The sequence below is a fragment of the Brachyhypopomus gauderio genome, chromosome 17 (genome assembly GCF_052324685.1).
Source record: "Brachyhypopomus gauderio isolate BG-103 chromosome 17, BGAUD_0.2, whole genome shotgun sequence".
In the NCBI taxonomy this organism is placed as follows: Eukaryota; Metazoa; Chordata; class Actinopteri; order Gymnotiformes; family Hypopomidae; genus Brachyhypopomus; species Brachyhypopomus gauderio.
The window spans coordinates 19,890,801-19,910,181 of NC_135227.1; the positions used below are offsets into that span (position 1 = coordinate 19,890,801).

General features: G+C 40.3%; 1 protein-coding gene across 4 annotated transcripts in view; it reads left to right on the top strand.

Annotated features, from left to right (window-relative positions):
* Positions 1–17,718, top strand: part of LOC143480931 (cytidine monophosphate-N-acetylneuraminic acid hydroxylase-like) — a 37,188-nt gene extending 19,470 nt beyond the window's left edge. For 2 of the 4 annotated variants that reach the window (XM_076978799.1, XM_076978800.1), the window contains exons 2-15: positions 1,555–1,778; positions 2,453–2,544; positions 3,640–3,749; positions 5,055–5,245; positions 5,774–5,854; positions 6,143–6,209; positions 6,575–6,656; positions 6,937–7,074; positions 7,880–8,015; positions 9,590–9,733; positions 10,095–10,269; positions 14,912–15,028; positions 16,563–16,678; positions 17,222–17,718. In XM_076978799.1, coding sequence (XP_076834914.1) covers positions 1,555–1,778; positions 2,453–2,544; positions 3,640–3,749; positions 5,055–5,245; positions 5,774–5,854; positions 6,143–6,209; positions 6,575–6,656; positions 6,937–7,074; positions 7,880–8,015; positions 9,590–9,733; positions 10,095–10,269; positions 14,912–15,028; positions 16,563–16,678; positions 17,222–17,300 — 1,752 coding nt within the window. In that variant the 3' untranslated portion in view covers positions 17,301–17,718. Of the gene's footprint in view, positions 1–1,554; positions 1,779–2,452; positions 2,545–2,701; positions 3,358–3,639; positions 3,750–5,054; positions 5,246–5,773; positions 5,855–6,142; positions 6,210–6,574; positions 6,657–6,936; positions 7,075–7,879; positions 8,016–9,589; positions 9,734–10,094; positions 10,270–14,911; positions 15,029–16,562; positions 16,679–17,221 lie in introns of those variants that run through there. The other 2 variants (XM_076978801.1, XM_076978802.1) reach the window with 2 other exon arrangements.
* The last annotated feature ends 1,663 nt before the right edge of the window (positions 17,719–19,381 follow it).

The following is a 19,381-nucleotide window of genomic DNA, read 5'->3' on the forward strand; positions in this document are numbered from 1 at the left end:
ACATCTGAAATTTAAGTGGTGGGACAGGAAATGTACCAAAATCCTGGAATGACCCCTCTAACAATGGCACGGCATACCTGTGCGCAACATTGTGCAAGACCCCACATGCCCTCACAATACGACACACCTTCTCTGGCCGATACACGAGCATCCCCCGGTCCTGTCCAGCCAGCGCCACCGGCTTTTCAGCTGCCCAATCGCCCTCTCCACGACTGACCGGGTGGAGAATGGAGAGAATCTCCGCTCCCGGTCAGTCTGTGGATTACATCAGCCACGTCTTGAGCACGTAGCTGCTGTTTCCTAAGTAATTTAACAGTTACCCATGTTTAAAATGAATTATTCTAAGCTGGAAATGTCAAATGCTTTTATTTAAATGCTTAAATTTTGTTGCTTACCACCAAGAAGCCACCCGTCATGCACTCTGCCTGCTTGTAATCTTATCCCAACCATGCAGTTTGTACGGATGTACGAATCATTGGGTTGATCCAGGCCAACGTGCCACTACATTAGTAAGGCACATTTTGGCATCACAGATTATTTGCACGTTTATGGAATTAAAGTGCTTTCTATTCACATAAGCAAATTCCTCCTCAGATGGTGCCTTTATAGAAATGTGTGTGCAGTCGATCGCTCCGATTACATTAGGGAAACCGGCTATCGCTGCAAATTGCGCTTTAATAATTGCCTGGTCAACCGCTTCATATGGGAACTTTATATAACTAGCTGACATGCAGATGATCCCATCCAAAACAGCTGGCATGGCCCGGCTCAAAGATGACTGGGATATACCCGACCGGTCTGCCAGTTCTCTTTGAAACGAGCTAGTCGCCAGGAAGCCGAGCGTTGTCAGCACCTGCGCAACTCCTCGCGTTTCTCTCTCTAAAACTGGACCCAACTCAACACAAGAGGACAGCTCTTGGAAAACTGAAACGGCTTATAAGCCACTCATCATCATGGGCCATAAATCATAATGGTCACGGAAAACGCGCTCTCGGCGAATTCGGCCATTAGCGATATCTTCCAGTAGTGGCAACGCTGCCATCTCCCAAGAACTCCAGCGCAACATTTAATAGTTTTATATTAATATATGTTTATATAATCTAGGCTAAGTGGAAACACGTTGAATCATTATTTCAGTAAGGCAGTGAAATTGTCTGATTAATTTACTGTTTAATTTTCTCATTAATTTACTTATTTTACCAAATAAGCGCTTACTACAATGTGTGCGTGATATCTTAATAGTTGTAATTTAAATGCATCGAAAACACATTAGAAACATGCGTACGCCTGAGGTGAAGGTGTCGTGGATGTACGCACTTTCTCACGTTCAAATCACATTTCGTACATCTGACCCAGTCAATGATCTGACCGTTTGCGTGAAACATAGCGTACGCAATGTTTTTGTGCGTACGCACCGTTCGTACAAGAGGCCCCAGGAGTTTCAGTTTCATTGTCCAACCCCTGTATGTGCACTGCAGCTTTTCCTGATCATGCAGGTTTGGCTAGTTAGGTAGGTTCAGCTGGTGAGATGGTGTCATTTTGATTTCTTTCCAGCTATTGTCTCCTAATCAAGCCAAAATGTCTCAGAGTTCCCACAATGTACTGAAGCTGGATTCCACAGCAGTCCTTGGCCTGCAAGAAGGAATCAACTTTAAGAGGGGTCCTGAAGGCAAGTGCTTCATAATCTACAAAAATGAGAAGATCCTGAGAGCATGCAGGAACCAGTGCAAACACCAAGGAGGACTATTCATAAAAGACATTGAAGACATAGATGGCAGGTATGTGGGTAGAACATGGGAGGTGGTGTAAGGAGTTGATTGCACATGGGTGTGTGTATATTTATTAAACGAGAAATGGCCTGCACAACCAAATCATATCAGAAATCAGCTGTGCAACCAAAGTGCAAAGTATATATAAGGCAATGGCTTCATCTCTCTACCTGCCAATTTTACCATGAAAGTGTTTCAGTTTTTTTTTCTGAGGACTGTGGAAAGTCCTAACAAGAGCAGAAAACCGCAAGGTTCACCAGTCCTAGCCTCACCCAGCAGTGTGGCCACGTTGGTGTTGGTGTTTTAGAGGTTGGGCACTAGAGTTATAACTCACTCTGGTGACGCATATCCCGTGACAGCTGAACATTCATACAGAGAATGACGCATCATACACAGACATGCACTTTCTCTAGCATCTGGTCTTTAGAGATTTTCTTTAGTGTTCTTTAGAGTTAGGATCAGGGTTATGGGTAATTTTTTTCACCACTGTTATTTAATGAAATGTAGTGAAACTACAGTGAATAATGTGCAAAAAAAAAATTTCTTGCACCAAGTAACAAACATTGTTTAAAAAAAGACTTTTTTTTTTAAACTTTTTTTTTTCAGTCCAGCTGCAACAGCAGAGACTTCATAGGAGTTTAATAGTTGGTATGTGCGTGTTTTTGTGCTTGTGTTTTCACCAGGACAGTGCGTTGCACCAAACACAACTGGAAACTTAATGTTTCCACCATGCAGTATGTGAACCCACCAGACAGTTTCCTACAGGACGAATTGGGTATGAAGATCCTCTCTTATGTGAGAGTGTGCCAGCAACGTCTGTGGCTGCTGCTCCTCGCTGGATTATGTTGTTTGAGTCCTTCCTCTTTATTTACATTTTTATATTTATTCTTTTGACTCTCATCCAAGTTTTCCCGCTTTTCCTTGTGTCTTAGAAAGCTCTGAGCTGTGTGACTTCACCAAACTTCCTGCCCCTAAACTGCCCTTTCTTTGGTGTTGTGGTTTTTTGCTTCACCGTTTCTGCTTCGGGTTTATCATGGATATCCTACCTACCTGCCTACTTTGGGTTTATCATGGATGTTTTATCTACTTTATGCTGGACTATGGAATTTTGCTTCATAGCCTTTGCTGCCCTACCATTTATGAGAATAATGGATGTTAGTCAAGGGTCAATCCTCGGTCCTCTCCTATTACGGACAGATCGTTAGCTGCCGTGGACTTTGTTTACACTGTTAATGCTGTTGAAACTCACATTTCTGTAAGAACCAAAGCTACAAACCAAATAAACCAACTGACACTAAAAGGCAAACAAACATTGAACCGGGATGACATGAATGCTGGAAACAAAGACATGAAACAGCAAGATCACAAACAGCATTTTTTTTTGCAAATCAAAAAGGCAACAGGACTAAAACAAGCAAAGAACAATCCCTGTTAAGCAAGACTAAACAGAACAGAACCAAACCAAACCAAGACACAAACCAATCCAAAACAAGAGGGGTTGCCCAGGGGACTGTGACAACACCGCTTGTCAAAAATACATTATTCACCTGCATAATGCTGGTTACCTTCACCCAATGCACCAATGGAGGTTGTGAAAACAGACCATAATAATGTCATCCAGATCACCATCATCTCTAATTCTCTTCCCTCCTGTAAAGCTCAATACTTCTCTCAATACTGTCATTAATTCCCCATTCACATTAATATTTTTACTCTTTGATGTAAACAAGTTAAATACTAGTACTAGTGTTACACTCGCCACTACACATAAATGGACTCTGGAGAAACGTGAACACATGAGAACATGACTGAAATTTTAACACTGATTCATTTCAGTCTACATCATGTTTTTGGGTGGGTGCGTATGCAGAGGTTGTATGGTCTGAAGATGGAGGTTTGGAGCTGGTGGAGCTGCACCCCCCTGAACCCTGGACTGTAGATCCCAGACCAGCAGAAGAGCTACAACCAGGAGAGGTCACGGTATGAGACACTCATCACAAACACGCAGGACCTCATAAGAGCTCATAAGAGTGTCTGAAGTAGCACAGAGAAAATTAACTCACAGCGAGAGTGTTGTGTTTCACAATGGGATCTGGATACCCAAACTGCAATCAGGACGATGATAATCTACTTAACCTCGGTGGGAATAGTGGGAACTTTAATGTGCGTTTTATGATTTTTTCTAGATTTTTTTTTATTAGAACCAATAAAGATTATCATAGTATTTTATGAATTATAACCATCAGACATTCAAGCCATATACAAGTGGAGAGTAAAATCCATAAGGAGGGATTTTGGTTTGGTCAGATAATTACAACATGGTGGGAAACGTAGGTAAACATTGCTTTTTGGAAGAGCTTAGGGACTCCTGGGAAATATGCTTGTTTCTGACTGGAAGAATGGTGAGATGTCTGTGGAAGATTATTGTTTCTCATTGGCTTTAATAATCAAGTGCTAATCAATGGAACTGCCTTGGTGTTGTGGAAAGGCCACACCCTCATTTGATGGTGAAATAATTGGTGAAAAAAGTTATGTTTTACAGTAATATATTAATCTCTCCATTTATCTCCATGCCAATGGCTCCATATTAGACTTACTAAGATAAGCTGTGATCATGGCGCGGTCCACTTGTCATGGTCCAAATAAGACCTCAGTGAGACTAACCTTCAGCCTAAGCTTCGTCTGATTAAAACACATCATCCTCATCCATTTTAGTGGGTCTGACAGAGAAAGATGATTGGCTTATTCAACATGTAAAGCAGCAAGGTTTGTCTCATGTGAGTGTGTGTATTATAAGAAACGTAAAGGCAATATCAAATCACTTATATGTATTTTTGGTGTGTAACATCACTTGCTGAAATTATAGTCATAATCATCAAATAAGCAAGATGAAAAATGAAATAAATAGATTAATTTAAATTCTACTACGTATTCACAGGGAAAAGACACTGTGTTCACATATTAAATGAAAATAGAAGGTCTTCACATATTAAATGAGAATATAAGGTGTTCACATCATCTGATATTAGAAGCAAAATGTTTTCAGTTTATTTTCAGTTTGCTCCAGAAGCTAGACACAACTGAAAAACACTTCCACCATACCACACTTCAACAAGCAAAACCTTCTGCCACAATTGGCTACAATTAAGACAACATGCAGTGTGTGTGTGTGTGTGTGTGTGTGTGTGTGTGCGTGCGTGTGCGTGCGTGTGTGCGTGCGTGCGTGCGTGCGTGCGTGCGTGCGTGCGTGCGTGTGTGTGTGCGTGTGTGTGTGTGTGTGTCCAGCTCACCTACATAACCCATGCATGCATGGAACTAAAGGCTGGAGATAAGAGGATGATGTTTGACCCGTGGCTGACTGGCCCCGCCTTCTCCAGAGGGTGGTGGCTCCTTCACGAGCCCCCTGCCGATGCCATGGACCGGCTGTGCCGAGCAGACCTCGTTTACATCAGCCACATGCACTCGGACCACCTGAGGTGGGTCTTCCACACCGCTCCCCAAAACATGAAAGCTGAGAATATCAAGGACATTTTCAGTGTAGTAACACAGCAAAGGGAGGACTGTGGTGGTCAAGGGAATGTAGAGTTGTACAAGAGTTGTAGCACAATTCTGAACTTGTAAAATCACTGAATTTAAAAATAATTCTGAAATACATTTAAAAAAAGCCTTTTTTTGGTATTTCTTTTCAAGTAATTTCATGTAACTATTTTCAACATTTTAGCTCACTGGCCAAAATTGAACAAGCAAATAAATCATTTATCATACTAGAGTTATGATACAAAAAGGAGAAATCCATGTGTAATTACACTGGTACTGGAATAGTACAAGAATGCAAACAAGACTATTTTAAAAGTAAATAATATCAGTAAATACATTCGTATACATTTCACATCATAAAATAATTTGAAAGAAAACTGTTAGGAAGTCCACATGCCGGTAGATTCTGCTGTGAATCCCTGCTCATTTTGCTTAAATGTTTTTACACAACCTCCATTATCTCACAGTTATCCAACCTTGAAGCTCCTTGCCCAGAAGCGACCAGACATCCCCATATATGTGGGCGACACTTCACGGCCTGTGTTCTGGTAACGCTTGATTCTCACCCCTCTGTTCTGATCACAGTAAAAAGATTTGTTTTTATGGAAATACAGACCCATTCTGTATTCCTGAATTCCTTTTTTTGTGGGTTTTAAGAGCTGGAAGCCCAAATTATGTAAAAATAAACAAATAAATACTTGACATGATTTAAATTGTGGGCCCTGAACCTATAATCTATGAAAGTTTAAGTTTTGAATGGAATTATGGAAATTAATCAACTTTCCCATGATATTCTCATTTTGTGGAATTGGTCTGTATTTGTGTTGGTCCCACAGGTATCTGGACAGAAGTGGAGTGACCCTAACCAACATCTCTGTGGTGTCATTTGGAATCTGGCAGAAGGTGAGAATCCTCATCTGTTCTCCACTGTCACTCGTTCTGATAACTGCAATTACTGAAGTGTATGGGAGTTATGAGATGGTTTCAGATCATACTGCTACAGACCTGATACACACAATGAATAAATAAACATCAAAAACATTACAAACACTTTTCATTCATCGGCAACAGTGTGATCTTTGTTGCTAATCTGAAGAGATGTGATTGCCATGGTTTCTGTTACTATAGAGAGCCTCTATTAATCACATTCAGCGTCTAGCCGTCTGGAGAGGACAGGTGTTCCCGTCCTGTCTGGGACATCAAGCTTCACTTTTCACATTCAACAATTATTTCAAATGTGTGTTCTGTCCCTCGTATGTGTCCTTAAGGTTGATGAAAACTTGAGGTTTATGATTTTGATGGATGGAGTTCACCCAGAGATGGACACCTGCTTAATAGTGGATTATAAAGGTAGTGTTGGTACTTCACTCTAGCCTACAGTTTGGTTGATTTACACTTTACACAAATGCTCATTTCACATGCTAATATAATGTGATATATGCCCACATATGCATGTTTGGAGACTTGGTTAAGTGATTCACTACAGGAGTCCCAGCTGTGCATAAACAGATGTGGAAAAATTGTTAAATACCAGTTCAGTTCAACCTAATTCAAAGTTATAGAGTTGGAATATTTGTTGTCATTCTATGTTTACACGTTAACAAGTGATAATGTTAGCAAACGCCCCCAGGACACTTGATCCTGAACACGGTGGACTGCACGCGTCCGAATAACAACCGTCTTCCCCACGGCGTGGACGTCATGATGAGTGACTTTGCTGGAGGAGCCTCTGGATTCCCCATGACTTTCCACCAAGGCAAATACACTGGTGAGTTCTGATCCAGCAGTCGTCAGCAGTTGTTCTGTAAACCCAGTTGTTAGTTAAGGACTCTTGATGCTATGTTATCTGACTACCACATAAGCACCATCTCTACGGCTGCACGTTATCATCTTTTGTATGGTTTTCAGGGAGTTAATCCTCCCTCACCTGTGACTAACACGATAGATCTAGATAATGTGTAATGTCACACAAGAATGCAGACTTGAAAATACATTGCCTGGGGCTTATTAACAGAACCTCTTACTGGTGAAGGAAAAATATACGTTTGTTTGTTTGTAATATGTTCTTTGCAGCCCTGTTGTCTTCAGCTGGTTCTGAGCTCGGCAGCCATAGCAGGAATAGCAGGTTCATTTATTTTGTCTGCCCAAGTTCCACACTGATCATTAATTTTGCTATTAAAGCCCTTAATATGTCAGCATCACTTGCTGGTCTCATTCAGTGTTATAACCTGCCCCAGCCCCTTAGCTGAGATATAGCTGAGATATAGCTGAGATATAACTGAGATATAGCTGAGATATAGCTGAGATATAGCATCCCTCAATTTCATTGACTTGCAGCTCACTTGGAAAATTATTCATATAGTGTTCATAGACTCTGGGATAGTGTTCCACAGAGTATGAGGACATGGATGTTGACCTGTGAGACTGATAAGAAAGCCTAAGTCCTGAAGGTTTCTGCAGGAGTGGTAAACCAGGAAATGTTTGCATAACCTAGTGGCAGACTACAGGGGCATAAAGACAAGAATAAAATTAAGAACAAAAAAATAGCTAAATTCCACACACACTTCCTGCAGAGACCTGGAAGGTTGATTTCATCAGCACAGAGAGGAAGAAGTTGCTGAACTACAAGGCCGACCTGGTGAAGTCGCTGCAGCCCAAAGTCTACTGTCCATTCGCAGGATACTTCACCGAGGCTCACCCATCAGACAGGTAACACAGTAGGACATGACCAGTGTTATCTTCACCGAGGCTCACCCATCAGACAGGTAACACAGTAGGACATGACCAGTGTTATCTTCACCTAGGCTCACCCATCAGACAGGTAGCACAGTAGGACATGACCAGTGTTATCTTCACAGAGGCTCACCCATCAGACAGGTAACTCAGTAGGACATGACCAGTGTTATCTTCACCGAGGCTCACCCATCAGACAGGTAACACAGAAGGACATGACCAGTGTTATCTTCACAGAGGCTCACACATTAGACAGGTAACACAGTAGGACATGACCAGTGTTATCTTCACCAAGGTTCACCCATCAGACAGGTAATACAGTAGGACATGACCAGTGTTATCTTCACCAAGGCTCACCCATCAGACAGGTAACACAGTAGGACATGACCAGTGTTATCTTCACCGAGGCTCACCCATCAGACAGGTAACACAGTAGGACATGACCAGTGTTATCTTCACAGAGGCTCACCCATCAGACAGGTAACTCAGTAGGACATGACCAGTGTTATCTTCACCGAGGCTCACCCATCAGACAGGTAACACAGAAGGACATGACCAGTGTTATCTTCACAGAGGCTCACACATTAGACAGGTAACACAGTAGGACATGACCAGTGTTATCTTCACCAAGGCTCACCCATCAGACAGGTAACACAGTAGGACATGACCAGTGTTATCTTCACCGAGGCTCACCCATCAGACAGGTAATACAGTAGGACATGACCAGTCTTATCTTCACTGAGGCTCACCCATCACAGGTAACACAGTAGGACATGACCAGTGTTATCAGACAGGTAACACAGTAGGACATGACCAGAATGATCTTTGTGGTGTATTGCATCCTGTCATGCAACGGCATTCATTAATAGGCAAATGAGATGGACTTGGGTAATGGATAATTCTAGCATTATTTTTGTGTCAGAACCATACGTGTCAGAACCATACCATTGTGTCAGACCTATATGTGACTCAAAACTAGTTTTTCTCTTTAACTGTGTTGGTTTGTGGGTTTGTGTGTGTGTGTGTGTGTGTGTGTGTGTGTGTGTGTGTGTGTGTAGAGAGAGTGCTCTTTGAGCACTTTCGATTTCCTGTGCTGGATGCGCTGCACATTACGCTACTGTAGTCTTTCCATCTCTCTCATGTCAGTTTGACTAATGAGGCTGAGCAACACTCTCATCTCAGTCTAACCATACGTTATTTGTGTGTGTGTGTGTGTGTGTGTGTGTGTGTGTGTGTGTGTGTGTGTGTGTGTCTGTCTGTCTGTCTGTCTTGGTAATACATGCAACATTATGCAACATTTTATGTAAATGTAAATGCGTTACTTTCCCCCAAAACGTTTCCAATAAATTTTTTGCAAAATGACGTGCACCGACATGTACTGCCACATTTGTAAAATTATACCAGCTAATTCCGTTTCCAGTGCCTATGGCAACATTATTAAGCACTAAGAACTTTTCGGTCTTAGCTAATATACATACCTGATAGTCTATATCAGGCAGAATCGGTACCCAGTATATTAAATATCCAACAGAGTGCTTTATATCCAACAGGTACATTAAACACATTAATATTAAGAACAACCCAGAAGATCTGAATATGAAGATCAAGAAAATGTGTCCCAATATCATTACATGGACACCTCTGTCTGGATCAGTGATGGACCTGGCACTTGCACTGACAAACCAAGATGACAGGTGCGTCAAAAGTGAAAAATCTTTACTATTTCATCTTTACTGTACATTTGTAATATTCATGAAATGTATGATATGAATGTGCTGTTGACTTGTTGACAATGACATGTATCTGATCCCTGACCATGCAAATTGCACAGATTAAATTGTAAACAAAATTGTCAATTGTTCAATAACCTAACATTATTTAATTAGTGTGATTCTATACTGATGTTTTTTGTGAATATGGATGGAAATTAACATATTTTATGAAAGGAGATACAATTATGAAATTCTACACAATACTCATTTCAGATATGATACCTGTTGAGATGAAAATGACATTTTTCAATATTTTACTCTAATCCTGGAAATACATCTGTAGAAACTGCATTACTCAGCCACCAAGTGGTACAAAGATCTTCAAAGACAACTGGGACTTCGACTTGTATCTGGATGAGTTAAATGCTGCCATCTCATCTGAAATCTTTGAACACAAAAGCTGGATCCAGTTTTATTATAACTGGGCAGGATTTCAAAACTACAACCTGGTCATTCGGGTAAATAATATTTCCAGTACTTTTAAAATCTTGTTTCAGTACACTTGTATCTACACAGGTGGCCTTGCTAACCCATACCGCTGAATGATAAATTAGTACTTGTATAAGGAGGTTTCCATCCACCAGGCCTTTGTGGATTTAGAAAAAAACATCTGAATAAAAAAAGCAAACAAGAAAACCCCCAGTCAAGTCCACTAAAACCAACATCAAAGTCAAAGTCAAATTTATTTATATAGTGCTTTTTACAACACATGTTGTCACAAAGCAGCTTTACAATCGTATGGGTCCAGATCCCTAATGAGCAAGCCAAAGGCGACAGTGGCAAGGAAAAACTCCCTATGATGGTGGGCATGGCCGGAGTGAAACACTTTTTCAGCCTGGGAGTTTCATGCGCAAATCCGGCCCAAAATTATTTTTCCATCCCATCTCCCGATTAGCCACTCTGGCTCTGATGGTGGGGATTAGGAAGAAACCTCGGGAGGACCAAGACTCAAAAGGGAACCCATCCTCCATTGGGCGGCCCGTTAGCACAAGTTTGTATTTGTGAACAAAAGGTGGTTCTACAGTTATAGTTAAGGTTCTTGTTCCCCGGCCAAGTAATCACAGTCCCTTCGGTGTAGATGGTGAGCCTCAGGTAGGAGCTAGCATCAGCACGTCCTCTTGCTGCAATGGCAGATCCAACCCCAGCATCAGTACATCCACCGGCAAGCCAGACCATCTCCTAGGTGCTTGTAGGTGCTTGCATGCAATCATCTTAGGTAGAAGCATGCAAAAAGATAGATAATACAGGTTGAGTGTGTGGACATCAATTTAAACCATCATTTATTTAAATATTCATAGCTCACGTGTCAGTGATTAGCATGTGGCTCCGGCAGGCTAATCTATAGCAGCATAACTAAAGAGAGGGGTTCAGAGGTGACCACAGTCATGGGGGCTCACGGACAGAGGTGTATAATCCAGGTTCAGAAAGTAAAAGTCCTCACCAGGATTTTGCTCAGGCTTCCTTACTTTCTGAACCTGGATTATACACCTCTGCTCACTGAGACATTGCTTTCCAGTCAAGTCATTGTCACAACTAGAGTGATGCCATGACACAGCTGGATGACAGCATCAACATCGCAGATTATCAGAAATCTCAATGTCTGAGAGCCCCCGAGCCCCACACCTTACAAGGGGAATATTAGCTGAAGGCTTGATTAAATAGGTGAGTCTTAAGTCTAGATTTAAAGATCGGAACTGTGTCAGAATCTCAGATTTAAATCAAAAGCCAGTGTAATGCCACGAGAGTGGGACTAATATGATCTAATTTCCTAGCCTTAGTTATTGATTGATTGATTGATTGATAAAACTTTATTGTCCATTAAAATTACATAAAATGGAAAATTATCTTTGGCAGTCTGGCAGACATATACATACAGTTACACAAGTACACACAAAAATATTTACGTAAATACAATTCCCACTATGTACGAGCTTTATGTGTAATTCCATTGTTCAAAATAGTTACAGCAGAAGGAACAAATGATTTTTTGTACCCATTCTTCTTAGCTAATGGAACCTTAAGTCTCCTGCCTGAAGGCAGTAACTGAAATGATGAGTTAAGGGGATGGGTGTGATCATTGTAGACCCGATTTGCCCTGTTTGATAAAGATCGACTGTATAAGTTCTCTAATGGACTCTAATGGAATTAGGACTCTAGCTGCAGCATTATGTACCAGTTGTAGCTTCTTTATGGACAGTTTAGATCAACCAATTAGAAGACCATTACAGTTGTCCAATCTTGACGAGACAAAAGCATGGACCAGCTACTCTGTATCAGCTAATGAAAGTAAGTGTCTCAACTTATTTTCGAAATTACATAAATGAAAAAAGGCAGCCTTAGTGACAAAGTATCTATGTGTGTCAAATGAAAGATCCGAATTAATAGTGATACCTATTGTGGTAGATTTAGGTGTTACTGAAAAACCATCTAGGGTAAGGGGAATATCAGCCCAATTGATTCTAGCAGGTTTGGGCCCAAGATTCAGCGCCTCAATCTTTTTTCGAAATTTAGTTGAAGAAAATTAGACGCCATCCAGTTTTTAATGTCCTGGACGCAGTTCTCAATCTTGAAAGTAGTAGTGATATCATCCAGATCGGAAGATATATAACTGAGTATCATCTGCATAACAATGGAAGCTAATACCATGTCTACGAATGATAGTGCCCAGTGGTAGCATACTGTATATAATGAGAATAATATGGAGCCCAGTACAGATCCTTGTGGGATGCCATATTTTACCGCAATACGCTCTGAGCATTCGTTATTTACTAGTACAAATTAGATCAAAAACGATCTGTCAGGTAGGACCTGAACCAGGAGAGTGCTTGACCTCTTATGCCAATGAGTGTCTCCAGCCTATTAAGTAGAATATTATAATCAATAGTGTCAAAAGTAGCACTGAGGTCTAGCAGTATGAGAAAAGAAACGTGACCTTAATCAGAGGAAAATGTGTGATGGAAAGAGGTTTTCTGTTTTCAAGGAGATTCTGTATTTAAAATCTAGTCTCCTTTAATACAGGTTAATACACGATAATGTCCTTTTATATCATTTAATATAACAGGACAAAGTAAAATGCATCCTGGTACCTAACAGCCTCTACCCTATGGAAGTTATTCTGTGTCAATATTCAAATGAAAATGTAATACGCATTTGTATTTACATGTAGCACTCTTACAAGCAACTTTGAGCTCAAAATTCAAATTCAAATGCAATAATTCCATTTATATTTGCAACGTGATAGACGTCTATTCATATTTCATTTACACATATATTTTGGTGCTTTATTTGTGTCTTTATTGAAATGAAAATGTATTTCCTGATTTGAATTATCAAGTTCATGTGATCATGCAAAGGTTGTATCAAAATTATAATTAAAATGCTATTCGAATAATATGCTTTGCATTTTGTGATAACACATTTGAAACGTAATTTCAAAGATAAGATAAAATTAAATCAAGCAAGTCAGACACACCGAGCACGCAAAATCAAGAAAACGGAGCGCTGTTAAGTGCGCTCACTTCCTTGTTTTCAGCGTGCGTTTCAGTTTTTTGCTCGCTTCTAAAATTTCTGCTCGGGTCATGATTACAAGTACGTTACAGATCAAGGCCTGATTGGCTGCCCGAAGTGAAAAGCTGTGGAACCCGATTGGCTGAATAAAGTGAAGCTGTGGAATCTAATTTGACTATAATTTGACTATAGTGGAAGACCATGGAAATGAAAATGCAATCTGCTCGAATTGCACTTTCAAAATGCATTTTGACACAGTTTGAGCGCTGTTGGTATCGTGATGTTATTGCAAACAGGAGAGGCGCTATTTCTCTATTAACATTTGAATAGTGACATCTTTTTAGCATGGTGGTGAGGTTGAAAATTACATTTCAAACGCGTTATCACGAAATGCAAAGCATATTAAGTGAATAGCATTTTATTTACAATTTTGATACAACCTTTGCATGATCACATGAACTTGATCATTCAAATCGGGAAATACATTTTCATTTCAATAAAGACACAAATAAAGCATCAAAATGTATGTGTAAATGAAATATGAATAGACGTCTATCACATTGCAAATGTAAATGGAATTATTGCATTTGAATTTGAATTTTGAGCTCAAAGTTGCTTGTATGAGTGGAACATGTAAATGCAAATGCGTATTACATTTTCATTTGAATATTGATACAGAAAAACTTCCATACTACCCTGAGTAAACCTTAATGTATCATCTCATTTTAGTTGCATGAGATTAAGCGTTAAGCTGTTTGCGCTCGAGGGTTTGTGTGCACAGAGGAAGGTGCCTTCACAGGGCTTCTAACAGACAGAATAACTCAGTAACTGTCGTGCACTCAAACCTACCCAGAATCCCTCTGTCCACCTGGCCCAATCTTCCTCCCCTCATTATTAATCATCACCTGTTCCTCATTTTCACACACCCATATATACCTGGACTCATTCAGTTGGTGTTTGCCAAAATCAGTAAACATACCAAACGATTCTCTATAGTGATTGTCTGGATATTTTACCTGTTTTGTTGTTTGTTCTCTGGTCTTGGATTACTTCTGTACTTTGTTTGCCTTTCTGGAATGATCCTTCATGTTTTTGACCTGCTTTTGGATTGTTGTGGATTGTGTTTATGCTGGCTTGTTCTCCCTCTGCCTTCTACACATATCCGTCCGAGTACGATTCTGATTAAAACCCCTCCTTTTATTCTGAGGTTTTTAACACGTCATAACCGTCACAATGTTTATATAAGCACAATACATTCAGCATAAGCATTTTGTCAAACAAAACTCAAAAACGGGTTTTTGTCAACTTCAAATTCAGTCAATATTGTATTTTGTCCAGATATATCTAAACATTTTACTCAAAGCGTCTTATAAACGTACTGTGGATTATCTTAAATTCTGTGTCTCTATGGTCAGTTGCAGTGATCATTTGCTGACCAAACTAAGCCCATATCATTCTATAATGATGAGGTCACTGCAGGTTTTAAACATTAAATCACTCTTCCTCTGGATCACTGGGCCCAACTTCAAACAGCTTTGACTATGTAGATTTCCCTGTAATATTTAATTAGATTTAATTAGACCTTCTCTTCAGGTCATAGAGACGGATGATGACTTCCTGCCACTGGACGGTGGCTATGACTACCTGGTGGACTTCCTGGACAACACCTTCCCCTCCACAAGGCCACAGAGACAGCACTCCTATGTGGAGGTAACCATGGAAACATCAGAGCGTTAATCTCACATGGCAGCACTCATATTTGGGCCATGCAAACTACAAATAATCAGGCTAACACTGGCTATGAATAATCAGGCCAACACTGGCTATGAATAATCAGGCTAACACTGGCTATGAATAATCAGGCTAACACTGGCTATGAATAATCAGGCCAACACTGGCTATGAATAATCAGGCTAACATTGGCTATGAATAATCAGGCTAACATTGTCTATGAATAATCAGGCTAACACTGGCTATGAATAATCAGGCCAACACTGGCTATGAATAATCAGGCTAACACTGGCTATGAATAATCAGGCTAACACTGGCTATGAATAATCAGGCCAACACTGGCTATGAATAATCAGGCCAACATTGGCTATGAATAATCAGGCTAACATTGTCTATGAATAATCAGGCTAACACTGGCTATGAATAATCAGGCTAACACTGGCTATGAATAATCAGGCTAACACTGGCTATGAATAATCAGGCCAACACTGGCTATGAATAATCAGGCCAACACTGGCTATGAATAATCAGGCTAACACTGGCTATGAATAATCAGGCTAACACTGGCTATGAATAATCAGGCCAACACTGGCTATGAATAATCAGGCCAACACTATGAATAATCAGGCTAACATTGTCTATGAATAATCAGGCTAACACTGGCTATGAATAATCAGGCTAACATTGGCTATAAATAATCAGGCTAACATTGGATAGACAGACAGACAAACAGACAGACAGACTTTCTTTCTTTCTTTATCCCAAAGGGAAATTCCTGAATGAATGGCTATGAATAATATGAATAATATTGTTAACACTGCCACTTACATGAACATTTGTGATAAATATTTGTACTATGCTCATTCATATTGATAATGTTATTCCAGTGTAATAAGGCTAACACTGGCTATGTTACGTGGTTAGAATATTTGTGATACATTTTTTTACTATCCTAATTCATACGATGATGTCTCTAACACTGTGTGTATGTATGATCTTGCATGTATGTGTGTGTGTGTCCATTGTGGTGGAATTGATGGCACAGAATTCGAGGTCTTATAATATATTAAGCAGTATTTATTTGATAGCAAGAGAGTTACAAAATATAAAAGTATAAAAGTATGATGTGAAGCTTACGCTTCATGCAGTAACTCTGAACTGTCTCTCTCAGTCCAGATTCTTATAGTCAAAGTGTGTGTGTAGAAAAAACTAAGGATGCCTGCTTCCCAGGAGCAGTTATCAGTTTCCCTGGGATTCAACCTTGGGTGCTTAGAAACGGATGAGCAATATTATCACCAACTCTGCTGCTACACAGAAAACTTCAGTCTTACAGAAAAACATCTTCAATATGGTTACAGTTAATTACTAAGCAGTACTTTTCACACAGACCGTGCTATAGTGTCTGCATGGACATGATTAACATGAATCACACATGAATATAATCAATATTTCCTTCACACCATGCATGCGTGTGTGTGTGTGTGTGTGTGCCCATGCGTGTGTGTGTATTTAGATTCAGAACAGAGTGGGAGTGATGAGGCATGTGGTTTTGAATGGTTTGCTATGGGACGACCTGTACATCGGCTTCAATAACAGGATCAGTCGTGAGCCGGACATCTACCATCACAAGTAAGACATCTAGACACAAACACATCACAAACACACAAACACGTATTCTTCCCCAACCCGGCCCAACCAGCCTCAGTGTTTTACTGAAAAGCAGATACACGTTTACACGTGAAACAAGTTTGTGTCTATTTCCAGGTTTTTAGTGAATGAGTCTCAGTGTCTCTGTCAGAGAGAAACAGGAAAGAAGAGAAAAGACTAACAGCACTTTGCAAATTTAAATGTGGTATCTAGAATTGTGTTGTGTTAGCATATACTGTGGTCCAGTCTGAAGAGATCACATGTGGTCTCAGTGTAAAAACACTCCTCTATGGCAGTTGTGTAGATTATGGCAACACAAGCTGCCACCTTAACTCCAATTGATCTACATCTGACACACAAAAACTGCAGTAAGCAGGTGATGAGTCCTTAATATTGAAATAATTCATACCCACTGAAATCCTGTACACACTAACTGTATTTGCACCCGCTTGGCTCTCCAGCTTCAGAGCATTAGGCTGTAATATTAAATAATAATCTGTAATATGATGTGCCTGTGATCGCCAGGTTCTGGAGACATTTCCAGTCTGAGCTGCCCCTGTCAGCCCCTGACTGGGACACCTTCCTGAAGACCTGCCTTCCATAGGAACCAGTGTCCTGCTGTGTACTGAGTAACACAGGCACACACCCACAGGACAAGAAATATGCAGAACACACTCCTTGTACAATAAATAAATTCTGATTCTGTGTTTTCTCTGTCCTGTTTCCCTTCACGTAGGATGGCTTCTTCACTGTAATTCTACCTTTTGGCATACATAGACTCTACTACCTTGTTTCTAATGAATCAAAATGAACATCTAGACCACATTGGGCCCCATTTCTAATCTACCCATAACACCTCCATTTAGACTGTTAGAGCATATTTCAGCTTTATTTAATAATCAATCAATATGTAGCCAGTGTTTATTGTGAAGATCCTGAGGAAAACAATCCAGCAAGAATGTATACATTTGTTGATCTAATTCATATTCCCAATGACAAAAAGGTGTACTTCCTAAAGCTGATTTATGTAACTATTTTATTAAAATGAAAAGGGGCACAATCGCATTAAAGGAATTTTTATTTAGCTTTTAAATTCAGTCTCAACTAAAAGCTGCAGGTTGCATTGCATGTCATTGATCTGACAAATGTCAACACCACCCACAATCTTTCTATTAACATCTATCGATAGATTGTAATGCTGTGAGGGAAACCGGATACCACGATGCTAAAGTTACTTATTCACAGCTTTTGATTCGGCTGAAGCTGGTTCCTTATTTGTTCACGACGCACGTTTGTTCGTGACAGAGGTGGGGGACTCCAGTCACGTGACTTGATCTTCACACGATCAGGCGATTTTACAGTGCGACGCACACAACCCGCTGCATGGACTCACAGCGGTCAGCAGCTCAACACAGAAGCAGCAGAGCAGAGGCATAAATCAGCAATAAGAGACAATAACTAAAAGACAATTAAACAACTAAGGGAATAATAATATTTAATATTTAATAATAATTAATTAAACAACTTAGGGAATAACGTGAGGATCATGGGTGTCCAACTAAAACAAAGCTATTGCAAAAAAAAAAATAACCAAAAGACTCGCAGACGCTAGAAAAGAGGCAGAAGGAGGATTTCTCAGATGAATCTTCAGTTGAATTACACCACAGCTGCTGCAAATACTGCAGGAGACCTACTGAAGCCTGTATGGATCCAAGATTCACCCAGAAAACAGTCAAGTTTGGTGGTGGAAAGATCATGGTCTGGGGTTACATTCAGTATGGGGGTGTGCAAAACATTTGCAAGGTGGAAGGCAATATCAATAGCCTAAAATATTATAAAATAAAGTATTAGCTACATCTTACATTCCCAATCGTTAAAGGGGTCCAATTTTGCAGCAGGATGGTGCTCCATCTCATACATCCATCTCTATGTGGCGAGCAGGACTAACAAAAACCCAAAAAAAGGAAAAATGCACGACTACGCCACCTAGGGGAATTTCACCCCAAGGAATTACACTGGGGCAAATGAAAGCCTCAGCACAAAATAAGACCATTAAAGAAAAAGGACAAGACCACTGGACCAGAGAAGTAGTTCCAATTATTTATTTAATATAAAAATATAATTTTGATCAACTCTCTATTAAAAATATAATTTCCACAGACTCACAATAACAAGTAAAACAAGGAACAGGGCTGCGGCCTTGGTAATTAAGAGGGGAGCTAGGGGATCACCTCCTACGCTCACCGTGACCACACCACACTTCACACTCAATACTCTCCCTACCAAACCCGTGCACGAGATTCCACCACCTGGGACATCTGCCTCTGTCCGGCCTGCAGCTCCTGCCCTGCACAAAACAATCACATAATTAAACAAAACCAAGACAATGAGAGGACCAATAACTGTGAACACACAAACGGACACTTCCTCACGCACACCAACACAACACTCTTCTCAAACACTACACAAACGCTTTGCAGCGCAATTTGGCACCAACACTATTTAAAGAAATCACGAAAGAAATCACACCGCAAATCACTGCAACTGAATAAAGAAATAAAACCCACTCACTCAACCAAATCAAACATGTAAAACTACGAAAAAGGTCGCCGCCAAACCAAGCCTAAAAACGTATCCAGAAAACAAATAGAAAACACAGGACACACGATCACTCGGACAACGTGA